This window comes from Rhinolophus ferrumequinum, chromosome 3, assembly GCF_004115265.2.
Source record: "Rhinolophus ferrumequinum isolate MPI-CBG mRhiFer1 chromosome 3, mRhiFer1_v1.p, whole genome shotgun sequence".
Taxonomy (NCBI): domain Eukaryota; kingdom Metazoa; phylum Chordata; class Mammalia; order Chiroptera; family Rhinolophidae; genus Rhinolophus; species Rhinolophus ferrumequinum.
Window position 1 is genome coordinate 67,600,259 of NC_046286.1, and position 21,337 is coordinate 67,621,595.

At 34.5% G+C, this 21,337-nt stretch overlaps 1 protein-coding gene and 2 pseudogenes across 1 annotated transcript in view; 2 read left to right on the forward strand and 1 right to left on the reverse strand.

Moving 5' to 3' along the window:
- Positions 1-494: 494 nt before the first annotated feature.
- Positions 495-21,337, reverse strand: part of ZUP1 (zinc finger containing ubiquitin peptidase 1) — a 29,961-nt gene continuing 9,118 nt past the window's right edge. Inside the window, 8 exon segments of the mRNA XM_033103006.1 lie at positions 495-3,808; positions 7,303-7,523; positions 8,596-8,747; positions 10,807-10,972; positions 11,273-11,461; positions 14,531-14,699; positions 16,305-16,423; positions 19,655-19,765. Of these exon segments, the coding sequence (XP_032958897.1) occupies positions 3,761-3,808; positions 7,303-7,523; positions 8,596-8,747; positions 10,807-10,972; positions 11,273-11,461; positions 14,531-14,699; positions 16,305-16,423; positions 19,655-19,765 (1,175 nt within the window). The 3' untranslated portion in view covers positions 495-3,760.
- Positions 16,448-18,888, forward strand: LOC117020481 (HIG1 domain family member 1A, mitochondrial-like; annotated as a pseudogene).
- Positions 20,162-21,061, forward strand: LOC117018280 (eukaryotic peptide chain release factor subunit 1-like; annotated as a pseudogene).

The following is a 21,337-nucleotide window of genomic DNA, read 5'->3' on the forward strand; positions in this document are numbered from 1 at the left end:
CTTGATATTGTCCCGGAGACCCCTTAAACTCTCCTCAATTTTTTGGATTGTTTTTTCTTTTTGCTGTTCTGGTTGGGTGTTTTCTGCTACCTTATCTTCTACATCGCTGGTTGGAGCCTCTGCTTCATCTAATCTGTTGATTCCCTGTAATATATTCATTTCCATTATTGTATCTTTTATTTCTGACTGTTTCTTTTTTATGGTTTCCATCTCCATTTTTATGAGATCATTGAGCATTCTTATAACCAGTGTTTGGAACCCTGAGTCTGATAAATAGCTTCTCTGTTTCACTTAGTTCTTTTTCTGGAGCTTTGTTCTGTTCTTTCATTTCGGACGCGTTTTTTTTTGTCTCCCATTTTGGCAGCCTCCCTGTGTTTGTTTCTATGTATTAGGTAGGGCTGCTATGTCTTCTGGTCTTAGTAGAGTGGTTTTATGTAATAGGTGTGCTGTGGGGTTCAGTGGCGCAGTCTTTCTGGTCACCTCAGCCATACACTCCAGGTGTGTCTCTTGCATGGGTTGTATGTGCCCTCCTCTTGTAGTTGAGCCTTGGGTGATAATTACACATCAATGTGAGGGACTGACCCTTGGGCTCACTGGTTGTGAGGAATGGCCCAGACTACAGTGGAAGAATTGTTGTACAGGGGCTGACCCTACAGAGCAGGATCTGCCTCAGCAGGACTCTGGTGCCTGCCCAATCCACCCCCTGGGTGTGTCAGACTTGGAGGCAGCTGAGTGATGCTCCAGCTCGTTTTGAAGCTGGCCACTGGGATGCCAGCCCCAGGACCACCGTGGAGGGGATCCGCTATAGGTCTACTTCAACCAATCTGTGCCCCACCTGGGGCCACCTAGAGGGAGCCACAAAGAAATCCGAAGATGTCTGCCACCTGTACTATGCTTGGAAGTACCTTGAGAGGCAAAGACACGAACCAAGGCCGGCTGTCACTAGTGCCAGCTTAGGGCTGCTCAGCCAGAGGTATAGGACACACTCAAGACAGGTGTTGCTTGTCTGGGTTCCACGAACCTTTGAGAGTCTAGGAAAGTCTGCAGCTTGAGCCAAGGCTGGCGGTCTGCATGGAAAAAGCCCTGGAAGTGGCCTGGGTGTGCCTCAAAGTTGTGTGGGGCCAGGTCTCAAATCTCCAGGGCGGGGTGAACAAACAGCAGAAACTCAGAAATGGTGGCCACCTGTGTTCACACACCTGGAAGGGGGAGAGCTCAACAAAGAAACAATGGCCTCCGCCAGCTCCCCCGTTCAGGAGAAAGCCACCTCTCCAGCCCCCATCCCAAGCCAGACAATTCCCCACCATTTGTCCCTGCCACCTTTCCAGCTGCTGGCCCAATGCTGTAACTCAGAGCGAGTGATTCCATCTGTGGGTCCCTTTAAGAGAAGAGCCTGAGTGCAGCTGTCCTCAGTCTCACTCAGTCACAATCTCTGCTGGTTCTCACAGGCAGAAATTATGGGGACTTTTCTCCCCAGCACTGGAACACTGGGCTGGGGTGGGGCTGGTATCTCTTGCTCCTTTAAGGGATGGGGGGACCCCCACACACACAGCCGAAATAGCCCTCCTGATCTTTAATGGTCACATGCATGTACGGGACTAGCCCATGCCACGTCTCTGCCCTTCCTACCAGTCTGGAGGTGGCTTCTGCGCGTCCCTAGTTGAAAGGCTTCAGTTCAGCTTGATTTTAGGCGACTTTCAATAATGGTGGTTTTATAGATGAGTTGTAATTTTGATGTGGTTGTGACAGAAGGTAAACACAGCGTTTACCTACTGCGCCATCTTGGTTGTCTGGTCCATAGAATGTCTCGGGTTTAATTTCTAATATGGCAAAAATGGAAATATCTAACCCACAAAAGCTTCTTGGGGACTTCAGTATTTATTGAGCATCAAGGGGTGTTGAGGCCAAAAATCCTGATAAGGATGGGTTAATAATTCCATCACCAGCTCAGACTGTGAGAAGAATCAAAATTTTAACCCTTTTACTTGTTACTTCTTAAGGAACTTTCTCAATGTCGTTTTTTATTCCACAGAAATTGGTTTGCTCTGATAGGGGAAAAATGATTTGCACAGAGATGGCTGACTGGGATTTCCAGAGACTTCAGATTAATTTTTCTACCACTGCTTCACTAAAACTGTCTTTTCATTCACTAAAAAAGTTATTTCAAGTCCCATTTGTGCCAGACACCCTGAGGCTACTGACACAATTCGCAGATCACTGACCTACACTTTGGCAAACATTGTTTATCAAACAGAAGGTGCATTTATTCAGGCTTGAGCAGTTCAGGAAGCACTTCGAAGAGGTGAACTAAGGGGAGAAGAGTCCTAGGCAGCCCCAGCAGTATTTTGGCAAATACTAAAGGGCTGAAAGGAGTGAAATTTTGAGAATGGTGAGAAATTAGCCTGGAGAGGTAAGCAGGGCCCAGATTGTGCAGGATGTCTGGATTTCATCCGTAAACAATGAAGAGGACTCAACTAGGACTTGCCAAAATCACATTTGTATCGAATGTTTTGGCCTCAGTGTAGCACGTGGACCCACAGGAACCATTTAGGTTATTCCATTATCTAGGTAAGAGGTAATGGTGGAATGAAAAAGGAAAACTGCAGGGATACAAAGTAGAAACCTGGTTACCAATCTGAAGGACAAAATATTAGAAAGGATGGTTTCCAAAATTTCCCAATTGTATTATTCAGTCTTGGAAGACAACTTTCAGTATTTGATGGAGTAGCTAATATTTATACAACTTCAAGTATATTCTTGTTCATTTTTCATAGTATAGTAGACATTTGTGGCTTTTCTTTTTTTGTTAATATCCATTTCCTCATCTAGCCTGACTTCCTTTGGAGAAACTGCCTCTGTCCAAGGCACACATCATGCCAATCAGATGTGCCCTCTCTAAAATAGGAATTTTGAGCAGAGACATTCTCCTCGGCTCCTAACCTGGGTTCTGCAATATTAGACCATATTCTAGCCTCTAGAGTTGTCTTGGTTCCAGCACAGTTCCCTAGTTAACTGTGGATTCTGTGAGCTCCTCTGATAATCTTTCAGAGAATTTCCTTCTGCTTAAATTGGCCAGAGTAGTATTCTTTCTTGCAACCTTACATGGCACATCCAACACCAATCTGGAAGTTTCTTCCTTACGGGACACATTAAACACAAGGCTCTAAATCACAATTGTATGGATAAGAGTGTGAATATTTAACAAAAGCAAACCCTTCTTTTTAGAGCTATACCTATTAAATATTAAGGTTATTTGTAAGTGGTGAGAAGGGAATTTCATTATATATGTTGTACAGCAGAAGAAAGCAGAATGTTATGTTGGTAAGAGCTTGGAAATGAGACAGCCTGGGTTCAGATCCTGGATTATGACAATTTTCCCAGGCAAATTACTAATCTCACAGAGCTTCAGCTTCCTCACACAGTTAAAATAGTACTTGTCTAACAGAACTATTTTGAAGATTAAACTAATTAATACATGAAGAATACTAAGACTACCTACCACAAATAAGAACCCAATAAATATTACATACGACCATAATACAGAACCAGTTTCTGAACATGGATAAGAAAATACAAAACTCACAATGAAAATAACATTATTTTATTGGAATAATTACTAAATCAGCACTAAAGGTATAATTTAGACATTTTAGAAACTAAAAGTTGAGTATTTAGAGAGTTCACAGATTCGTAAATTGTATTAAGGAGTTTAATATCAGAATTTGGAAAATAAAATCCCACAATCACTGAAATGCTTAATTCTTCAAGGAATCTTCTCAGCTGTAAAGACTTGAGAAGCTTGTTTCCTGGCCTTGAAAAGGAATTTAAAAAAAAATGTTAATTGTAAACAAGAAATCAATTAATTAGAATACTTATTATCATTCTAATATTAAAAGATAAAATCTGGAAATTTTTCAAAATAATGAAAATTCTTTAAGTAAAATCACAACTCTGAATTTAGGAAAATAGGAATAAACATTTTTAAAGCCAAGCCATAAAAAACTTAAATAAAATTCTAGACAAAGACAAAACAGAAAGAAGTAAAAAGAAAATTTCACTTTTTATGGAATAATGAGTCAAAAATAAAAATGCTGCTCAAAGTCAGAGAGCGAGAGAGACAGGTGAAAACAGAGCAAAGGAGAAATAGAGAGAGACGGCTATGAACAGAACCTATAAGAAAATCATCTTCTTAATTATGGCCTTAAAATACTTAAACGTTTGTACTATTTTTACAACTTGACTTACAAATCAAGGCATATTATATACCAAGTTAAATTAAAACAAAGCTAAATCAAGTTAGGAGTATAAGGATTATACAGTGGAAAACAAAGAATGCAGTGATGTAATTTAATTACATATCAAAATGTGAAAGGAACTGAAGAACATGGCTATTAAGCAGATTTGTATTTATTATTTGACTGAATTTGTTTAGGAGATATTTTGTAAAATAAGTGCTCCAACATTAAGAACAGACTTTGGAATTAATACTTAAAAAACATATATGGAATAAATAAATGTCTTATGGTAATTATAAGATAGTTGCCAAGATAAAAAAATTTTTTCTGAAGAACTGATTGCTCTCCTTGAATGACAGCTGCATGATTATTAAAATATTATAATTAAGTCCAAATATGATGAACAAAACATAAAACATCTATAAATATCTATATTTTGGGATACTTTAAAATACAAAATTTGTTCCTACAATTAAAATTGTAATTATCACTTAGGAGGAAAAAGATGTTTTAAAAATGAGCTGTAAAAACAAAAAAAAGTAAAATCCCTCTTCTGCCCTTATTTAAAGCTGCAGATTTCTATCTGACGGTTTGCAAATAAATCAGTACATCAATACTTGCTGAACTCCTACAATGTATAATGAATGCACTGTTAAAAAGGACAGAATAACTGTAAGACACAGAAGCTTAGAAAGAAAAAAAAAAAGGGTTTCAAGCAATATGCAAACACAATGTTATGTTAAACTGGCAAGATTTTTTTCATTTTTCAAAATATAATATCCTACCTTTTCAACAATAAATGTGAACTTGTTCACACAAAAGCTTAGCAAACATGAAACTATGAGCCTTTTATCCTCACAGAAGAAGTACCTTAGGGCAAGGCTCTGGATGTAAGTTGCCTGAAGTGGAATCCTGACTCTTACTTAGTAGCTGTGTGACTTTAGGAATATAACAACTTCTCTGAGAATAGGCATCCACATCTGGAAAATGGGAAAAACAGTGCCTATCTTATAGAGCAGTTGTGTAGATTAAATTAATATATGTGAAGTGCTTAGGATAGCACCTAGTAGAAAGTAAGCATTATACAAGTGTTAACTTTTACCATGTTTCCCTGAAAATAAGACCTAGTTTTACTGCGTCTTTGGAGCAAAAATTAATATAAGACCCGGTCTTATTTTAATATGATATAAGACCAGGTGTTATAATAACATAGTATGATATATGATAGGATATAATTAATATTATATTATAATATAATACGGTGTATAATATAATACCGGGTCTTATATTAATTTTTGCTCCAAAAGACACATTAGAGCTGATGGTCCGGCAGGGTCTTATTTTTGGGGAAACACGGTATTGATACAGTAAGTCCTCACTTAATACAGTCGATGGATTCTGCAACTTTGAGTGAAATGATGTATAACAAAACCAATTTTATCATAGGTTAATTGATATAAACATGAAAGAAGTTCCTGCAGTGTCTCATGAATGTTATAACAAATTGATGTTAAACAAAATGATGTTATTCAAAGACCTGTAATGCAATTATAATCATATTATAATTATTATTCCTTCTCTATCTGGCAGTATTGTACAGTGTCAGCCAAGTTCTGATTCTTATGGCTAAAGATACAGCTACTTTCCATGACTCGAAAGAAAAAAAAAAAGGGAACAGTAATAAATGTTCATTTTTAGAATTCTAACACCATCAACAAGGTCTTAGTTTCCCAAACCAAAGACAACAGCTAATTAAATGTTCTGCTAGACTCTATGATAATATTTAACCCACCTATGCTCTCAAAAGTCATCTGTATACTGGTAAACAAGCATCTTTGTATTTTATAATAATTAAAATTAACCTATGACTTTATTCAGCCATATTAATAATAGGGTGAAAAAAAAATGAATGCAATTTTGGCATTTAAGTCATCACAAAAAAAATCTTTAATGTATCATAACTAAATTGCATAACCTTTTAAACAATCCTTGCCTTTATATCCCAAGTTGTGAGACTGAAAAGATTACCCTAGCTCTGTCTCTCATTTCAAACAATTTTTGTCCTTTCCCCCATGATCCTTACTCTCCATAAATGCTCCTCTTTAGTGAGAAACAAATCAATGTGAAGTACTCTAATAGGGACATTTTTTTCCTTTAAAATTCCGAGAACTGTACACTTTTTAGACTTGGTATGCTGCCACACAGCTTCTTTATACCAAGTGAATGGTTTTTCAATTCCTCAAAATTTTTGTATAATGTACCATTGATCACTTAACTGCAAGGGATAAAGAGGCAACTGTATTGAAGTTAAATTCTAGAACTGTGTATATCCAAGTGCACAATATAGAGCCTCAGAAATCACATGAATCACATTTCATATACAATTATAAGACCAATATGATTTAGGTTTTCTTATCATTCATGTTACACATGGTTGCCATTTTTCATCATTCACTTGACATTAAAAATTAAATTATTTTGCTAAGCGAAATAAGTCAGAGAGAAAAAGTCTGACTGCCCTCAGATGTGGAATATAAAACTGAAAGCAACAAAAGAACAAGACCAACAAAGAAAGAAAAACTCATAGACACAGACAAATTTAGTGGTTACCAGAGGGTAAGGGGGGAAGGGAGTCGTTGAAGAGGGAAAAGGGGGTCAAATATATGGTGATGGAAGGAGAACTGACTCTGGGTGGTGAACACACAATGTGATATATAGATGATGTATTACAGAATTGTACACTTGAAACCTATGTAATTTTACTATTCATTGTCACTCCAATAAATTTTTAGAAAAGTAATAATAAAATGTATTGAGACCAAAAAACCTAAATTATTTTTTACAAAACTGAGTATTTTTAAGAAGCTCTGAGTAAAGTATTTTAAAGTAGGGACTATTTGAAATTTAAAGACATCCATTCCAGAAATTAAATAACATAAAAACAAAATATCTTTGCCAATTTAATGATATAGAATATAGTGTGAGGATATACAAAGGGATAATACTGATTTTTAACTAAAAATTTAAATTTGTTCATGAAGCATAACATAATAAATATTTAGATACTTACAACTTTCTCCTCTGAAGTAAGTACACCCTCTACTGCCACTATCTGGTATTGTTTATGTTTTAAATTTCCCACAAATCTCCGAAGCTGCTTGAGATTGCTAGCCTCCATGTCTTGCTTTAATAGTTTCTGCATTTCTTGAGAAGGACATCCGGGATCAAAAATTAATAAACATAATGTTCGGTTTTTTCTCTCTTCAATTCCAACAACTGTTCGACTATGACCTATCAAAAAATATAAGTTATAGATACATATATATGTATATGTATAGCTATGCATACATATGTAAGTAACTATACACATATACTATTTGTATATATAGTGTGTGCTCAAATGTGTGTTTAGAATATAAATACAGTGAGTCAATGCCTCTGACATGGAGATATCTGAGCTCTCTCATTCCTAAGACACAAGAGTTTAGTTCTACTTCCTAACCCTCAGTTTTCTTTTGTTCAATTTTAGTTTTCTAAAGGCTTCATTACAAAAAATTCTACTCTTACTGTGTCATATATTTTAGTTTTTCTTTCCTCATCCCTTGTTCCTCCTTATTCAAATTACCTTAAATGAAAGGATTTGAAATTTACCTACCATTGAACAAAATTCTTATGGTTCCGAAAGGTAAAAGAAAAAAAAAGTAAATTTATACATACTAGAATTTCAATGGAGAGGGCTTAACCTTTATAGCTTGTATTCCTAAATGATGAAATTTCTAACATTTACTTCTCCTTATTCTTGTCAATCGAAATTATCCATCTAAAAAAATTTATCAAATATGTATATATAAGCAGTATTCCAGGCAGTTAGTGATACAGAAGCAAACAGAACAAACATTCCTGCTTTCATGGAGCTTATATTCGAATAGGAAGAGATACTCTATGAACAAGAAAAATAAGCAAAGTACATACTGTGTTAGAGAAAACAAAAAATAAAACAAGAAGAAGGATAAGAAATGCCAGGGTTGGGGGTTGGAATAAGATGAAATTTTAAATAACGTAATCATGTAAGGTGTCACTGAAGTGACACATGGGTAAAGACCTGAAAAAAGTAAAGGATGAACAATAAAGAAGTGAACCAGGCGGCCCTGAAGATGCCAGGGTTATTTATCATCTTTTATTACTCAGGAATGTATTATAATTAAAATGTAGCTGTGAAAATCAGACAGACTATTGTCACAATACTCCCCTCCTCTCCCTTACCTTATCAGAATCTTAACCTGTCCTAAAGCAAAAGCCAATCAGTTGTCTTACAAAGATATTTTCTTATAAGTTAAACTTATTATCTATGTGTTATACTAACCTTGATGCTGAAGATAGATAGGAGGTTTAGATGTACACACTACTTTTGGACTCCCTTCCCTTTCTGAAGAATAATATTTCAATATCCATTCAAATAAGCGAGGGTGTGTACCCAAAGGACCAGTTGACTTGTGAAAATCAATAATATGACACCTATAAAAAAATTGATAAAATGGATTATTTAGAGAATATTATAAAAAATATTTTCATCAGTGGAGTTATCAAAATAAAAAAACTCTTAGTTTAGAACTAATTTTATCTCATCATTTTTCTAAGAAAGAAAACTACAAATTTTATTATTTATCTGGAAAACTCATTTTATGAAAAAATCCTTATTTTAGTAACTTCATAATAAGGTGGATGACTTACCTAAGTTACTTTTTCTGACATGAAAAGTAATGAAATAGAATAGAAGCTGCATGAATAGTAAATGAGGATCAGACTTGATTTTTAAAAGTCATCTACATATAACCTGAGACACAGCTTTTCCTCTAAAGCCTCTAAACCTGATAAACAATGAGAAGCTGACTTCTAATTTTAATTCCTCAACAGCTATTAACATCTATCAAAAATCTCCTTATTATTTTTCCTGTCAGTTCTTTCAAATTCCAATAATAGACAAGAAAAGAATACCTGTAAAAATCATAGAAAAACCTGTATGTACCCCCATCTATACATCTATCTCCTATTTGGCACAAGGCCTGGTAGCATTGTTTCCTCAAGAAGTCAGTCTTGAATAAACAAAATTATTTTAAAAAATCTTTATTTTCACTTTGAAGTATAGTGCAGGTATCCTGTCCTTGTCTCTCTCGGCAATAAAATTTCCCAATACATTCAAATTGTAATGGTTGCTCTCTTTAGCCTCAGTAAGTTTAATGTTGATAACTTTCAAACTGATTACTACTAAATTTTAAATGTCAAAATGAACTTTTGAATAAATTGTTAAAAAGTAGAAACAGTGCTGTTGGGTTAGCAGTTGACTGACTGCATGTTTAGATTTAGAAATTGAATAGCACCCTAGAGTATAATTCATAGACAGCAAAAACAAGACACTTAAATACCTAGTAAACAAATTCAAGTGTTAGCTACAAAAAGGCTTTGTTGAAAAACTAAACTGTCAGTTACCAAGAAAAACTCTGGATACATCAGGTATTTTAGATGGAAAATGTCCTTTCCTTAAAACCTTCTTTCAATTTAAATAATTCAAGAAAGTTATTATACACACGTTAGGTTTTCTATTTATAATTTAAGATATATTTTAACCTCTGAATCTAATCAATTAATATGGTAGAAATGATGTAAAACACTAGCTAAATTACTTAGAAACAAACATAAAAGGAAATACAGAGTCATGAAGCTTAAAGGCAAAGTTTCCATTAACATAGCTGAATCAGTATTAGTATTGAGAATGTAAGATGCCACCTGATTTTCATTCCTGTGTGTACAACCTATTTATTTTCTCTGAAAATTTTTAGGAAGCTAATGAAGGAAGTGTTCAAGCAAAAGAGAGTAATCCAAAATCCTGGAATCCAGGAAAAATCCAGTGTCAAATTTAAGAAAACAATGAAGAAATGCTACACGATGATAGCTACGGAGGGGATCTAGAAGGCAAATGATCTAGACTAGAGCGAAGAGGACTGACAGCTTCCAGACAGAGATGTCCAGGAATAAGAAGAGCCTCAGATTACATAATAGTGGAGTGTTTGTAATAACCTGAGACCAAGTTATTGATGCAGTCAAATAGCAAAAGGGAAAAGGAAAGGCAATTCTTAATTCAAAGAAAAAAACGTTAAAACTTTCAGGAAAGAAAATAAAACCAGCAATGAATAATATTTACAGTCATGATGGAAAACTCTGACTTTTAACTTCATAAAAACTGAGATTCAACCATGTTAGAAGGATTGAGGGTGAACAGGTGGGAGATGTAAGGGGAATGCAATAGTCAATGTCTAAAACTGATGAACCAAGAAAAAGCCATGAAAGCATATTATTTAAAAACAATGGAAGTGACAGCTGCCTCTGATAAAAAGGACTTGCGAATAGAGAGGTGCTTGAGAAAGGGTATGAGTAGCTGGTTGTCATGGTGAGCCTTTCAATGCTACTTAAATTTTATTTTTTAACTATCATTTTGATAGAAAAACAAAACAAAACAAAAAAGCAATAAGACCTTCCAGAATGACAATAATATTAACTTGGCTTTTTAGGTACATACTTTACCCTTAGGGAAGTCAGAAGTGTATATACTTCACATGCTCCGATCCAGGCCTTTGTTCCCTGTAACTTGTTATTAAGTTGAGAGGCACCCTGAGGATCAAAACCTTCCTTCCATGCATCTTCAATCATAGACTGAATTTTTGGAATACAAGGAACTGACATACCTAAAATCATACAAGCAAACATGTTACATTACAGTTACTAAAGTGCTAAATAATATCATTTAGCATAACACCATACACTTTACAGGGAACCTACAATACAGTTTTTAAACAATTATTCCTGACATCTTCTATTGTATCAGTTTCTCTTCCTCCAACCAGAATTCATGTTTTTAACACAAATATCCACCAAAATACTTCTTCATTACAGCTATTAATTAATTGTGCCTACTATATATCAATTCATTCCATATCGTATGTACTTTATCAAATGACAAGTTCAAAGTACTGTATTTCACATACCTTTCAGGCAGTCACCGTAAGCATCATTTTGTAATAATGATGAAAGTAGCATTTGGAAATTTCTATAACCACAACCCCAACCTCTGTCACCAAAAGATGACTGAAAGTGATCCACCGCTGTAGAAAGCCACACATGCCTCACATCTGTGGCAGCGTTCTGATAATACCTATAAAGCGCTTCAATAATTCCTAAAGTAGAAAAGAGATTTAGGAAACTTAGAAGGATTAGTTATCATCTTTCTATGGCTGTCTAATATATTTCTAATATCAATCTGTCCTTCAAGCGCCACATCTAAATCCTATCGATTCCATCTTTATCTTTTTATTGATATAACTAAGGTTCACGTCCTGCTTTGCCACTAAAGCAATCACTTCTAACTTTCACGGCAGCTAGGCAAAAGGACATAGTATATTAAAGGACAGTGTTCTATAATCTTTTACAGATATATTTATTTTAAATTATATATACATTAGTATATTCTATAGTAACTCTAAAATACATGGACAAATAGAAATTAAAGGATGACATGAATTAAAAACAAACAGAAGTTCTAATATTTTCTTTCTGAATACCCTAATGAATCATATTATACATCTGCTGGGATCTCCCATTCCACATCGAAACTTTTTATGTGGAGACCCTTAAAGAAGTATAAAGTTAGCCTTCAGAAACAGACCCATAGATATATGAAAATATATGACTTATGGTACTACAAATAAGTGGCAAAAGTATAGATTCACTAAATGGTACTGAGATATACAAACAATAAGAACTTTAAGTATCATTATAAATAAGGGGAAAATATTTGAACCATACCTTTTCTTTCTCTCTTTTCCTCCCTCTTTCACACATATGTATAAAAAAATTCCAAGTGGATTAAAGTCAAGATATGAAAAGCAACGTATAAATATTTAAAGATAATATAAAGAAATATGTTTCTGATCTCAAAGATGGGGAAGTTTCTTAAACAAGACACTTAGGACACAAATAAAGGGAAAGATTGAGAAATGTGATAATATTCAAATTTAAAACTAATTAAAGACACCATGTACAAAATTTAAAGGCAAAATTACAGACTTGAAGAAGATATTTGCACCTCATTTAATCAACAAAGAATTAGAATCACGAATACTTACAGGACTCCCACAAATTAATAATAAAAAAAAAAATCCAATAGAGAAAGGACAAAGGAAGGGAATAGGTTATTTACTGAAGAAACTACGTCAGAAGTAATCAGGGAAATGCAAATTAAGAGATGTTATCATCTCATACTGTATTAAATGGCAAAAATTAAGAAGTGTCACCATACAAAGTGTGAGTGAAAATATACTGATGCAAAAGTAGATTATGACCATTTTGGAAAACAGTTTCACAATAACATTAACAAAGTTAAAGATGCACATGCCCTTTAACTTAGCACTGTATTTCCAGTTCTGGATGCAATATGAGACAAACTCTTGAAGGAGACCTGTTCAAAATTCATAAGAGTGAAAAACTGGAAAAAATCTAAATATCAACATGAAATCAAAATTAAGTTGCGTGTAATTCACCCAAGAAAATACACTATACAGCAGTCAAAACGAATGGCATACAACTATAAGATTCAATATATTTGAGCAAATCAAATTAGAGCATACATACTGTAAAACAATTTTTATGTAGTTCAAACACAAACTATTACATATTGTTTATGTAAACCTACATATATGGTAAAATATTAAAACATACATGAGATGGATAAATACCAAATTCAATATAATGGTTCCCTTGGTAGAGGAGGAGGAGAGATTAGAATCAGAGAGGGGTACACAAGGGGTTTAATATATGTATGAAAGGTTTTACAGGTTTAAAATATTAAGATTCAAAAAAGCTGGGTGGTGGGATCAAAGCTGTTTCCATATAAGTTTTCTTTGTTTTTTGTCTTTTTACTACACTAATAGATAATACTTTTAAAAATGTTAGAAACTTTAGGAAAAAAGGCATTCATCATTTAAAAACTTCAGGAAAAAAGGCATTCGTCAGAGCAAGGCAAAACTGATTGTAAACACTAGCGGGGCCAATTACTAGCTATGGAACCTTACCTTGGGAAAGTAATTTAGTCACAATTACCTCATCCAGAAAAATGTAACATTACACAAGAGAATGTTTGACAGTTAAATGATACCCTATTAAAGTATACACAGAGGGTGCCAAAAAAATGTATACACAGTTTAAGAAAGGAAAACTGTATTAAAATTTTAATACTCAATATATACTGATAACAAAAGATGAATACAAGTCACGTTTGACTTCTGCAATTACAGAGGTGCTCAAAGTGGTTACCATCAACGTCCAGACACTTTTGATTACCATAAACTACTGCTTGAGCAACGGTGACCAAAGTATCCACTTGTATACGTTTTTGGCACTCACGGTAAAAAAGGTCTTAGTGTCTAAAAAAGGTCTTAGTGTCTAAAACTGTTCTGAACAATATGGTAGCCACTATCTACATGGATGTGGCTATTGAGCACTTGAAATGTGGTTTGTGCACAGTGAGATATTCTGTAAAGTATAAAATACACACTGGACTTTGAAGAATGTACAAAGACTGCAAAATATCTCAATAGTAGTTTTCAATGTTGATCACATGTTGAAATAATATTATGGGTATACTGGGTTTAAATATTAAAATTAATTTCATCTGGTCCTTTTTATGTTTTCTAATGTGACTATGGAAAATTGTGGCTCACTTATATTTCTATTAGACAGCATTCATCTAAACCATAATAAGCACTCAATAAAAACTTCTGAAAGGTTCATTTTCAAATGCCAAGTAAGTTAACACAATATAAAAGTGAAGCTGAAACTGAATGATATTGAATATCAACTATAATTAAATATATATGTAGTCACGGGATGTGGAGTACAGCATAGGGAATAGAGACAGTGGAATTGTGACAGCTATGTATGATGTCAGAGGGGTAGGAGATTGGGGAGGTTATTACTTTGTGATGGATGTAAATGCCTAAATTATTACATTGTTTTGTATACCTGAAACTAATAAAAAAGTGAAGTTTTTTTAAAGTGAATTATTTACTGTAAAAATAGAAATTTAGAAGTTTCAAAACAACACATTTAAAAAAATTATTTGAACATATTGTCTTATCTAAATCTTTATAAACTGTGGATTATGGAAATTAAGCAAAATTCAAGTAATTCTGATTACTTCAGTGATGTATGGAAGACTAAAACCATGATTTTGATGTTTAAGTACTCACCAGAAGTTTTTGTTTTTCCATCATCAATACCAATAGCTAGTGATTCCATCATATCAGCTTTTCTTCTATGAAATTCAGATGGATGCATTCTTCCCCTATTTACTTCTTTCTCCATATTTCGGAGTTGCTGTTGTTTGTACCCTCCAGAATTATCTAAACCATATTGTCGCTGATGAACATAAAAACAAATGACTTATTTTTATGTCCCTTTAACTCAATGAGGAAACAGACTTACCAGTTTCATTATTCTGGAAATGCATTTAAAACACACTGGTCTATAGACTTTTATACAGGTCAAAAAGATTTTTATAAAAAATAAAATCACACACACACACAAAATCCCTGATTTAGTAATAGCCCTTCTCTATAAATCACGGTGGCAAGAGACTCGTTTTCCTTGTAGTAGGGAAAGTAGAGAATCCTGTCTTCCTACTAAACTTATCTACCTTCCTGTGAAAGGTAAATAAATTCTGAACGTACTGCTGATTTTTTCAAGGAAACCTGTTACTACTTATTATTTGGCTCCCGGGCTAGAGTACAAAGTCCTACTTACTGCATAATTCATTCAGGCATTCATTGTACGTAGTAAATGAACTATGTTTTTACACAATGAACAGACTCAAACAATAGGTATAAAACAGCTTCTATGGAAAAGTTTCTGAGATCTAAACAATTAACTTGCAAAGTTACATAAGAAATTCCCTTAATATTGGAAACTTTTTGTATTGATAATGTTCAAAATTATGTAAGGCAAGAAGACTTAGAAAAAAACAATTTTCTTTTCTCTTCTGAATTCAGGTGAGAAAATATTCTACAAGTAAATGAATCACCAATGAGAAAAATAGCCTAAATTAGATATTCCAAGAGAAGAATTAGATAATCTCACACATCGCCATGTGTGAGATGTCTGAGAAAAAAGTCAGAGGTCAAGTAAGTTTGGGAAAATTATGGTATGCACAATGCACATTAGTATATAAAAGGATTTGAGAAGTCCTGAAGTACACAACCTGTTTAACTGAACACTTTCAAATCTATTCAATCATAAACCCTTTTTACTTACACATTATCCTATGAGCACATAGAAAAAGAACATTTAAAAACTCTATGAGCTTTATTAGCACAGATGACACCATAGTCCACAGTAAATTAGGATGGAAAACAGTAGAAAGATCTGTTAAAAATTTAAATGCATTCAAAATACAATAGCTGCTGCCAGTTTAGTTCAACAGATACTACCATCCACCTAAGGTAAATGAAGTCTAAAATATCATCAAAAAGCATTTTCCATTAAAAATGGTTCTTTCTAAATGTCTGAATTACAATCGTTAAAAGAATTTAAGACGCGGGACATTAATTCTAAGTTTCTCTTTTAAGTACCTAAACAAATCCTTAAATTCTGAGTCTCAATTTCCTAATATGCCCCATCAACTCAACATAGATTTGAATCCAGCCTTTACCATTTAATGCTGGATCCTGAGTAAGATAAGTTACTTAAGCATTCTTAATCTTCATTTCTTCATCCGTAAACAAAATAAGTCTAAAATAACTTCTTTATGGAGTTGTTGTGAAGATTTTTAAATACTATATATGGAGTGCTTAAGTGACCAGGATGAGTACCTATAAATGGTGGCTATTATGAACTATAAAATATCTATGTAAAAAATATTTTGTATAATAACAAGGACAAATATAATCGGCTGAAGTCTTGACAGCATGTTTCAAAAGTAAGAACTCTGCCAAACTAGAATATGGTAACTGTTATTAATCTATGTACCTGCAGCTTCTGAAATTCTTCCATTTCTTGTCTTGATTCTTCAGATCTCTTTCTGTCTTCTTCTTGTTGAAGCTGGTGAGCCAATTCTAGATCTTTAGAACACTGGACTCTATCCATTCCTATCAGATATTTTTCATGTTTAGAATACAATAACTATTGAAATCAAAACTTATTCATTATATGTAAATGTGTATTTTTAAAATGGAATAAATGTTATTATTTTGTCATTCATATTTATGATGTCATGGAAATAATGACTAAATCTAGCAGAACTTAAACTGCTTCTGTAAGGGTATAATCTCCATTTAAATCACTAATATTCACGGAGTATTCAGGCTGTGACAAGCACTTTTCATTAATGATCTCATTTGTATCCTTACAATAACCTTAGGAAGTTAGGGATCATTAACTACTGAAGAAACCAGAACTTAAGAAAAATTTAGTAACACCCTCACTGGTACTCCTCATTAACACAAATCAGGCAGATGGGTTTTTTTTAAAGAAATACTGAATGGAGGGGATGGAGGGTAATAAAGAGCATAAAAATGTTTGCAAAGTATAGGTTTTAGGTCATAACTTAAGAGTCTGGTCCCAAACAAATAGTACAACTCTGCAACAGCATGCCGTTTCCACTCTACCCAGTGTCCCATAGATCCATTAGTCAGTGGCTTTTGGCCAGAATCTTGTCTCTTTGACCTCCCAATTGGATGGTTTAATTATGTCTTTGAATATTCTTTCCTTACTTTCAAATCACTCAGCCTCTGCTACATGTTCCTGTTTGGTCCCCACTTCCATTATTGGAGATACGCAATTCACAACTGAATTTTAGTGTACTTGGGACTATCTACAGTGATACACCCAGACCGTATCTTTCTCTCATTACTCACTATTGCTTACAGAATAATTTATGTACCCATACAAAGCCTATCATAAACAAAGAAAGAATTATCAGACATTGAGCTTCAGACGGTTATTCTTGCACAGTAGTTAGTAGAGAACCAACAGAGTAGAAGATTGTTCCATTTTTGCTACAGTAACTCTTATCTTGAGATTTGGCTGAGTGAACAGGTAATCCTGTGCAGGGAGATCACTGACTGCTACTAGGCCCGCTGACACTAGAACACAAAAGACCCCAGCGTTAACAGGTAATGTCTAAGTACTTTAAAAAGCTGAAATCCAGCAGAACACAACTGGTTTCTCTTAGGGTCTGCTTTATATTTGTTTCTTTGGGATTGTGAAACTCATATAGGATCGTTCCACTTCTAAGATGCCATAATGACTTCTTAAAACAATACCACATTAAAAATATAGGGAAAGAGGAGAAGCTGGCCAGAGGGCGCATGTAGGTGGGGGTCAAAAGCCAGTTGAAGTTTGAGAGAGCCTGTTGTTCTTTGAAGGTTCTTCAATCACTATGTCAACTGACACAGATATTTCTCTTTCTTCATATGATGAAGATTAGGGATCTAAACTTATCCGAAAAGCTAAAGAGGCACCATTTGTCCCCAGCGGAATGGCAGATTTTGCAGCAATTGTTGCGTATGGATTATATAAATTAAAGAGCAGGGGAAATACCAAAACATCCACATGTGCAGGGCAGCTCAAGGCTTTGTTGTGGGAGCAATGACCGTTGCTTTGGGGTGTTCCATGTATCGGGAACTCTGGGCAAAACCTAAACCTTAGGAGATGCTGTCTTGGTGTGGTTGGTGATACTTGCTATAGTAAGACATCTCATATTGAGGTCATGTTTGTGTTGAAAATAAAGCATTTGGGTGGGTCAGACAATAACACGGTAATTTGAATATTGGCTTCCTTTCTTACAGGCTTGTTTTGCCTGGTGACTAAATTACTAGTGACTAGTTCACGAAGTACATCGTTCAGGGAAGTCATTTAGCACATAAGAAACATGTCACTTTTAAATACACTTGATAGTGGTAAAATGTCCACCTTGTTAAACTCTTCTGATATAATTAGTTCTAAACAGGACAACATGCCAATCCTGAAGTACCCCCAGTTGTAGAATATCATATGCTTTTGATATTATGTAGGAATCCTATTTGCCCCTGTTAATTTAACTTTTTTCTGCCTGCCTGAATGAGCACTTGTTTTCAGGGCTGGTCAGCTTTTGAAGAACCCTTTCAGAAGACTGCATGGCATGCAATGTTACATGCCTCCCCACAACTGAAAATGTATGTGTTTGTGTGTTTAAGCCAAACCTAAAATGCCGATAGCAGGGCTGCTAGAAGGTAGTATTTATTTCAGAATCATACTTGCAAACATGAAAATAATTTAATTATGGATCCCAGATTAGCTCTTTTGTAATTACAGAATTATATTTTTGCTGCTGTTAGAATAATTTTTAAATGTCATCTTGAAATAGAAACATGGATTTTAAGTGCTAATGCAAATAATGGAAAACACTTTTTAAATGTGTGCGGTATGTTTATTGTCTCTGTAAGAATTATACATGTTAAGCTAAACAAATTACCTATAATAGAAGTGATTAATGATTTATGAGCAAGCTGGTCAGATATACACAAATTTTGGTGTACTATAGAAGGCTTTACTGTATTTGTGAAATTCTCTTGTGTAACCTGAATTTACATTCCATGGTGACAACATGGTAAATGTAGTGTTATTAAAGTAAGTGAACACATAAAAAAAAAAATATGTGTATATATATATATATATATATATATATGAAGAGGAAAACTCTTACAGAGTTACATAAAACTAGTAAGTGGTAATATGCATAGAAGAATCTGGGCAAGCAACTGGAAATGCACTTGAGAAACTTTTTAGTCACGTAGTTCACATTATTTTTTGTATGTGCCTAGTTCAACAATTTTTGCCGACCAGATGCTAAATTCAGTTACTTCTAACTGCTGAAAGAATGGCCTCAACTTCCAAAACAAAGATTTTTAAAAATTGCACAATTTGGGTGGTGAACACACAATGTGACATACAGATAATGTATTACAGAATTGTACACCTGAAATCTATGTAACTTTACTAACAATTGTCACCCCAATAAACTGTAATTTAAAAAAAAAGAAAGAAGGAAAAAATTGCACAATATTTCATTGTCTACTAAATACTGACAGTCAGGGGCAAAACACTGGATGTACAACTGTAGTTCAATTGCTGGTCACAATAGTTCATCCTTCACAATTTTTCTGTGAAACGACTTCTACAAAAACTTGAAGCTAGATTAGAATTCTTTAAAGGTATAGATTTATTTTTAACCAGTATGCTTTTTTTCCTCTATGTACCACTAATCTAAAAATTAGATATGTGTCCTAGGAAGTAGAAGTTAAGTCATGACATTCTTATTTTTAAACATATAAATATACCTTGTCCAAAACTGCTTTCTTCCAAATGCAAGTCTACATGTTCCTGGAGAATATGGTAATTTGTGCAGATGAGTCCACACATAGGGCAGTCATACAGTGGTTGATCACAATCTGTATTAGAGATATAATTCAACTGGTTTTATTTTTAAAACTTTGTAATTTTTTACCCCAAGTCAAAGATTGTCTACCATCCAGAAACCTGATTAAAGAAATAAAAGCTCTTTGTAAATTGATTTAAAGTTGTTTTTTTCCTAGTTCTAGGGTTAAGATGGAAGACTGAGCATAAGCACAAACCTTTCTTACCACTGTAATAAAAGAAAATATTACAAACATTCATATCTGTACTCAAAACAAGCAAAGTTGAAAGAAAAGTTAAAATGGTATGTAGGGGCCAGTCCAGATACGAATTTTAGAGGCTAAATTCTTAGCACTTTCCAAACTAAGTGGTGAGATGCACAAGTCAAGCATTCAGCATAAAGCTAGGAACTGGGGGTTTTACTACCTAGTATGGAGCAGGAAATCAAAAAGCTGGATCCATCAACCAGCACTGCCGGCAAATAGGTACAACGTGTCCAGGACAGAAGAAGTGTTACCTCTGCAAGACTAAGACCTGGCCAATACTGGGCACCAAAGAGGGACCCAGATGGGCAGAGTGAAAGCACTGATCAATCCATACATGTAAGGCCTGCTTTGCAAGTGGAGTAACTACGTATGGAAAGTAGCTGAGACTGCTGTGCAGCTATTTATTTCTGTGAACAAAGTGAATGAGACTGGACTCATTTTAGTTGGATCAGCTGACTTTAAAACGGAACTAAGTCAATCTCGTACATTTGATCAGAGGTTGCAATCTAAAGTCTTAAAATTAGTTGATATATCCTATGGTGGTGAAAATAGGAGCCGAGGTATTAAGTTATCTGCTGATTTACTTTCCAAAGTGAAGTCATTCAAAAGAAGAAATGAATCCAACGATACTTTGATGAAATTAGCCAGGACACAGACAAGTACTGTTTTGGAGCTGACTTATACATTAAAGGCTTTGAACATGAAAGCTGCAGAGATTCTAATAGTTTATGAAAATTTGGATACAATGAGATATGTTTCTCATTGCCAAGGCACAGAAAAGGAGAAAATATCTAACTGCAGAACAAGAGAAGGATAAATTTCATTTCACAGATGGGACAGGAATATAAGCTGGCTGAGAACATGCCACTGTTGGAATGGTTTGCTAACAACTATAAAATAGTTGGAGCTACATTGGAAACTCTCTCAGATAATTCACAAGAAGCATCCCAGTTTATGAAAGAATTTGGTGGAATTGGAGTTATCTTGCAGTACTAAGTAGATTTCCAGGGAATGGACTACCAAGCAGAAACAATGAATTTTTTTACCTTGACGAATACTAGATAGTTGATATGGGTCCTGCAAATCGTGCTTCACCCTCCAGCATCCAACCCAAAGAGCATACCTTTGGTGGAATCCAAACAGAGCCCTGCCTTACAACTAGACGATTTCCAGAATTTAATCCATAAGCATCGGGTAGTGAAAGAAACGGAAACAAAACCAGAACCGACTCTATACTTTGGTTTGTCATGGAGTCAGAGCAGCAGCCAACAACTAAATTCCTAGATGCCACTTTGGACTAATTTAAAAAGAAACCCAGTTTTCACTTTTATTTGATGGTGA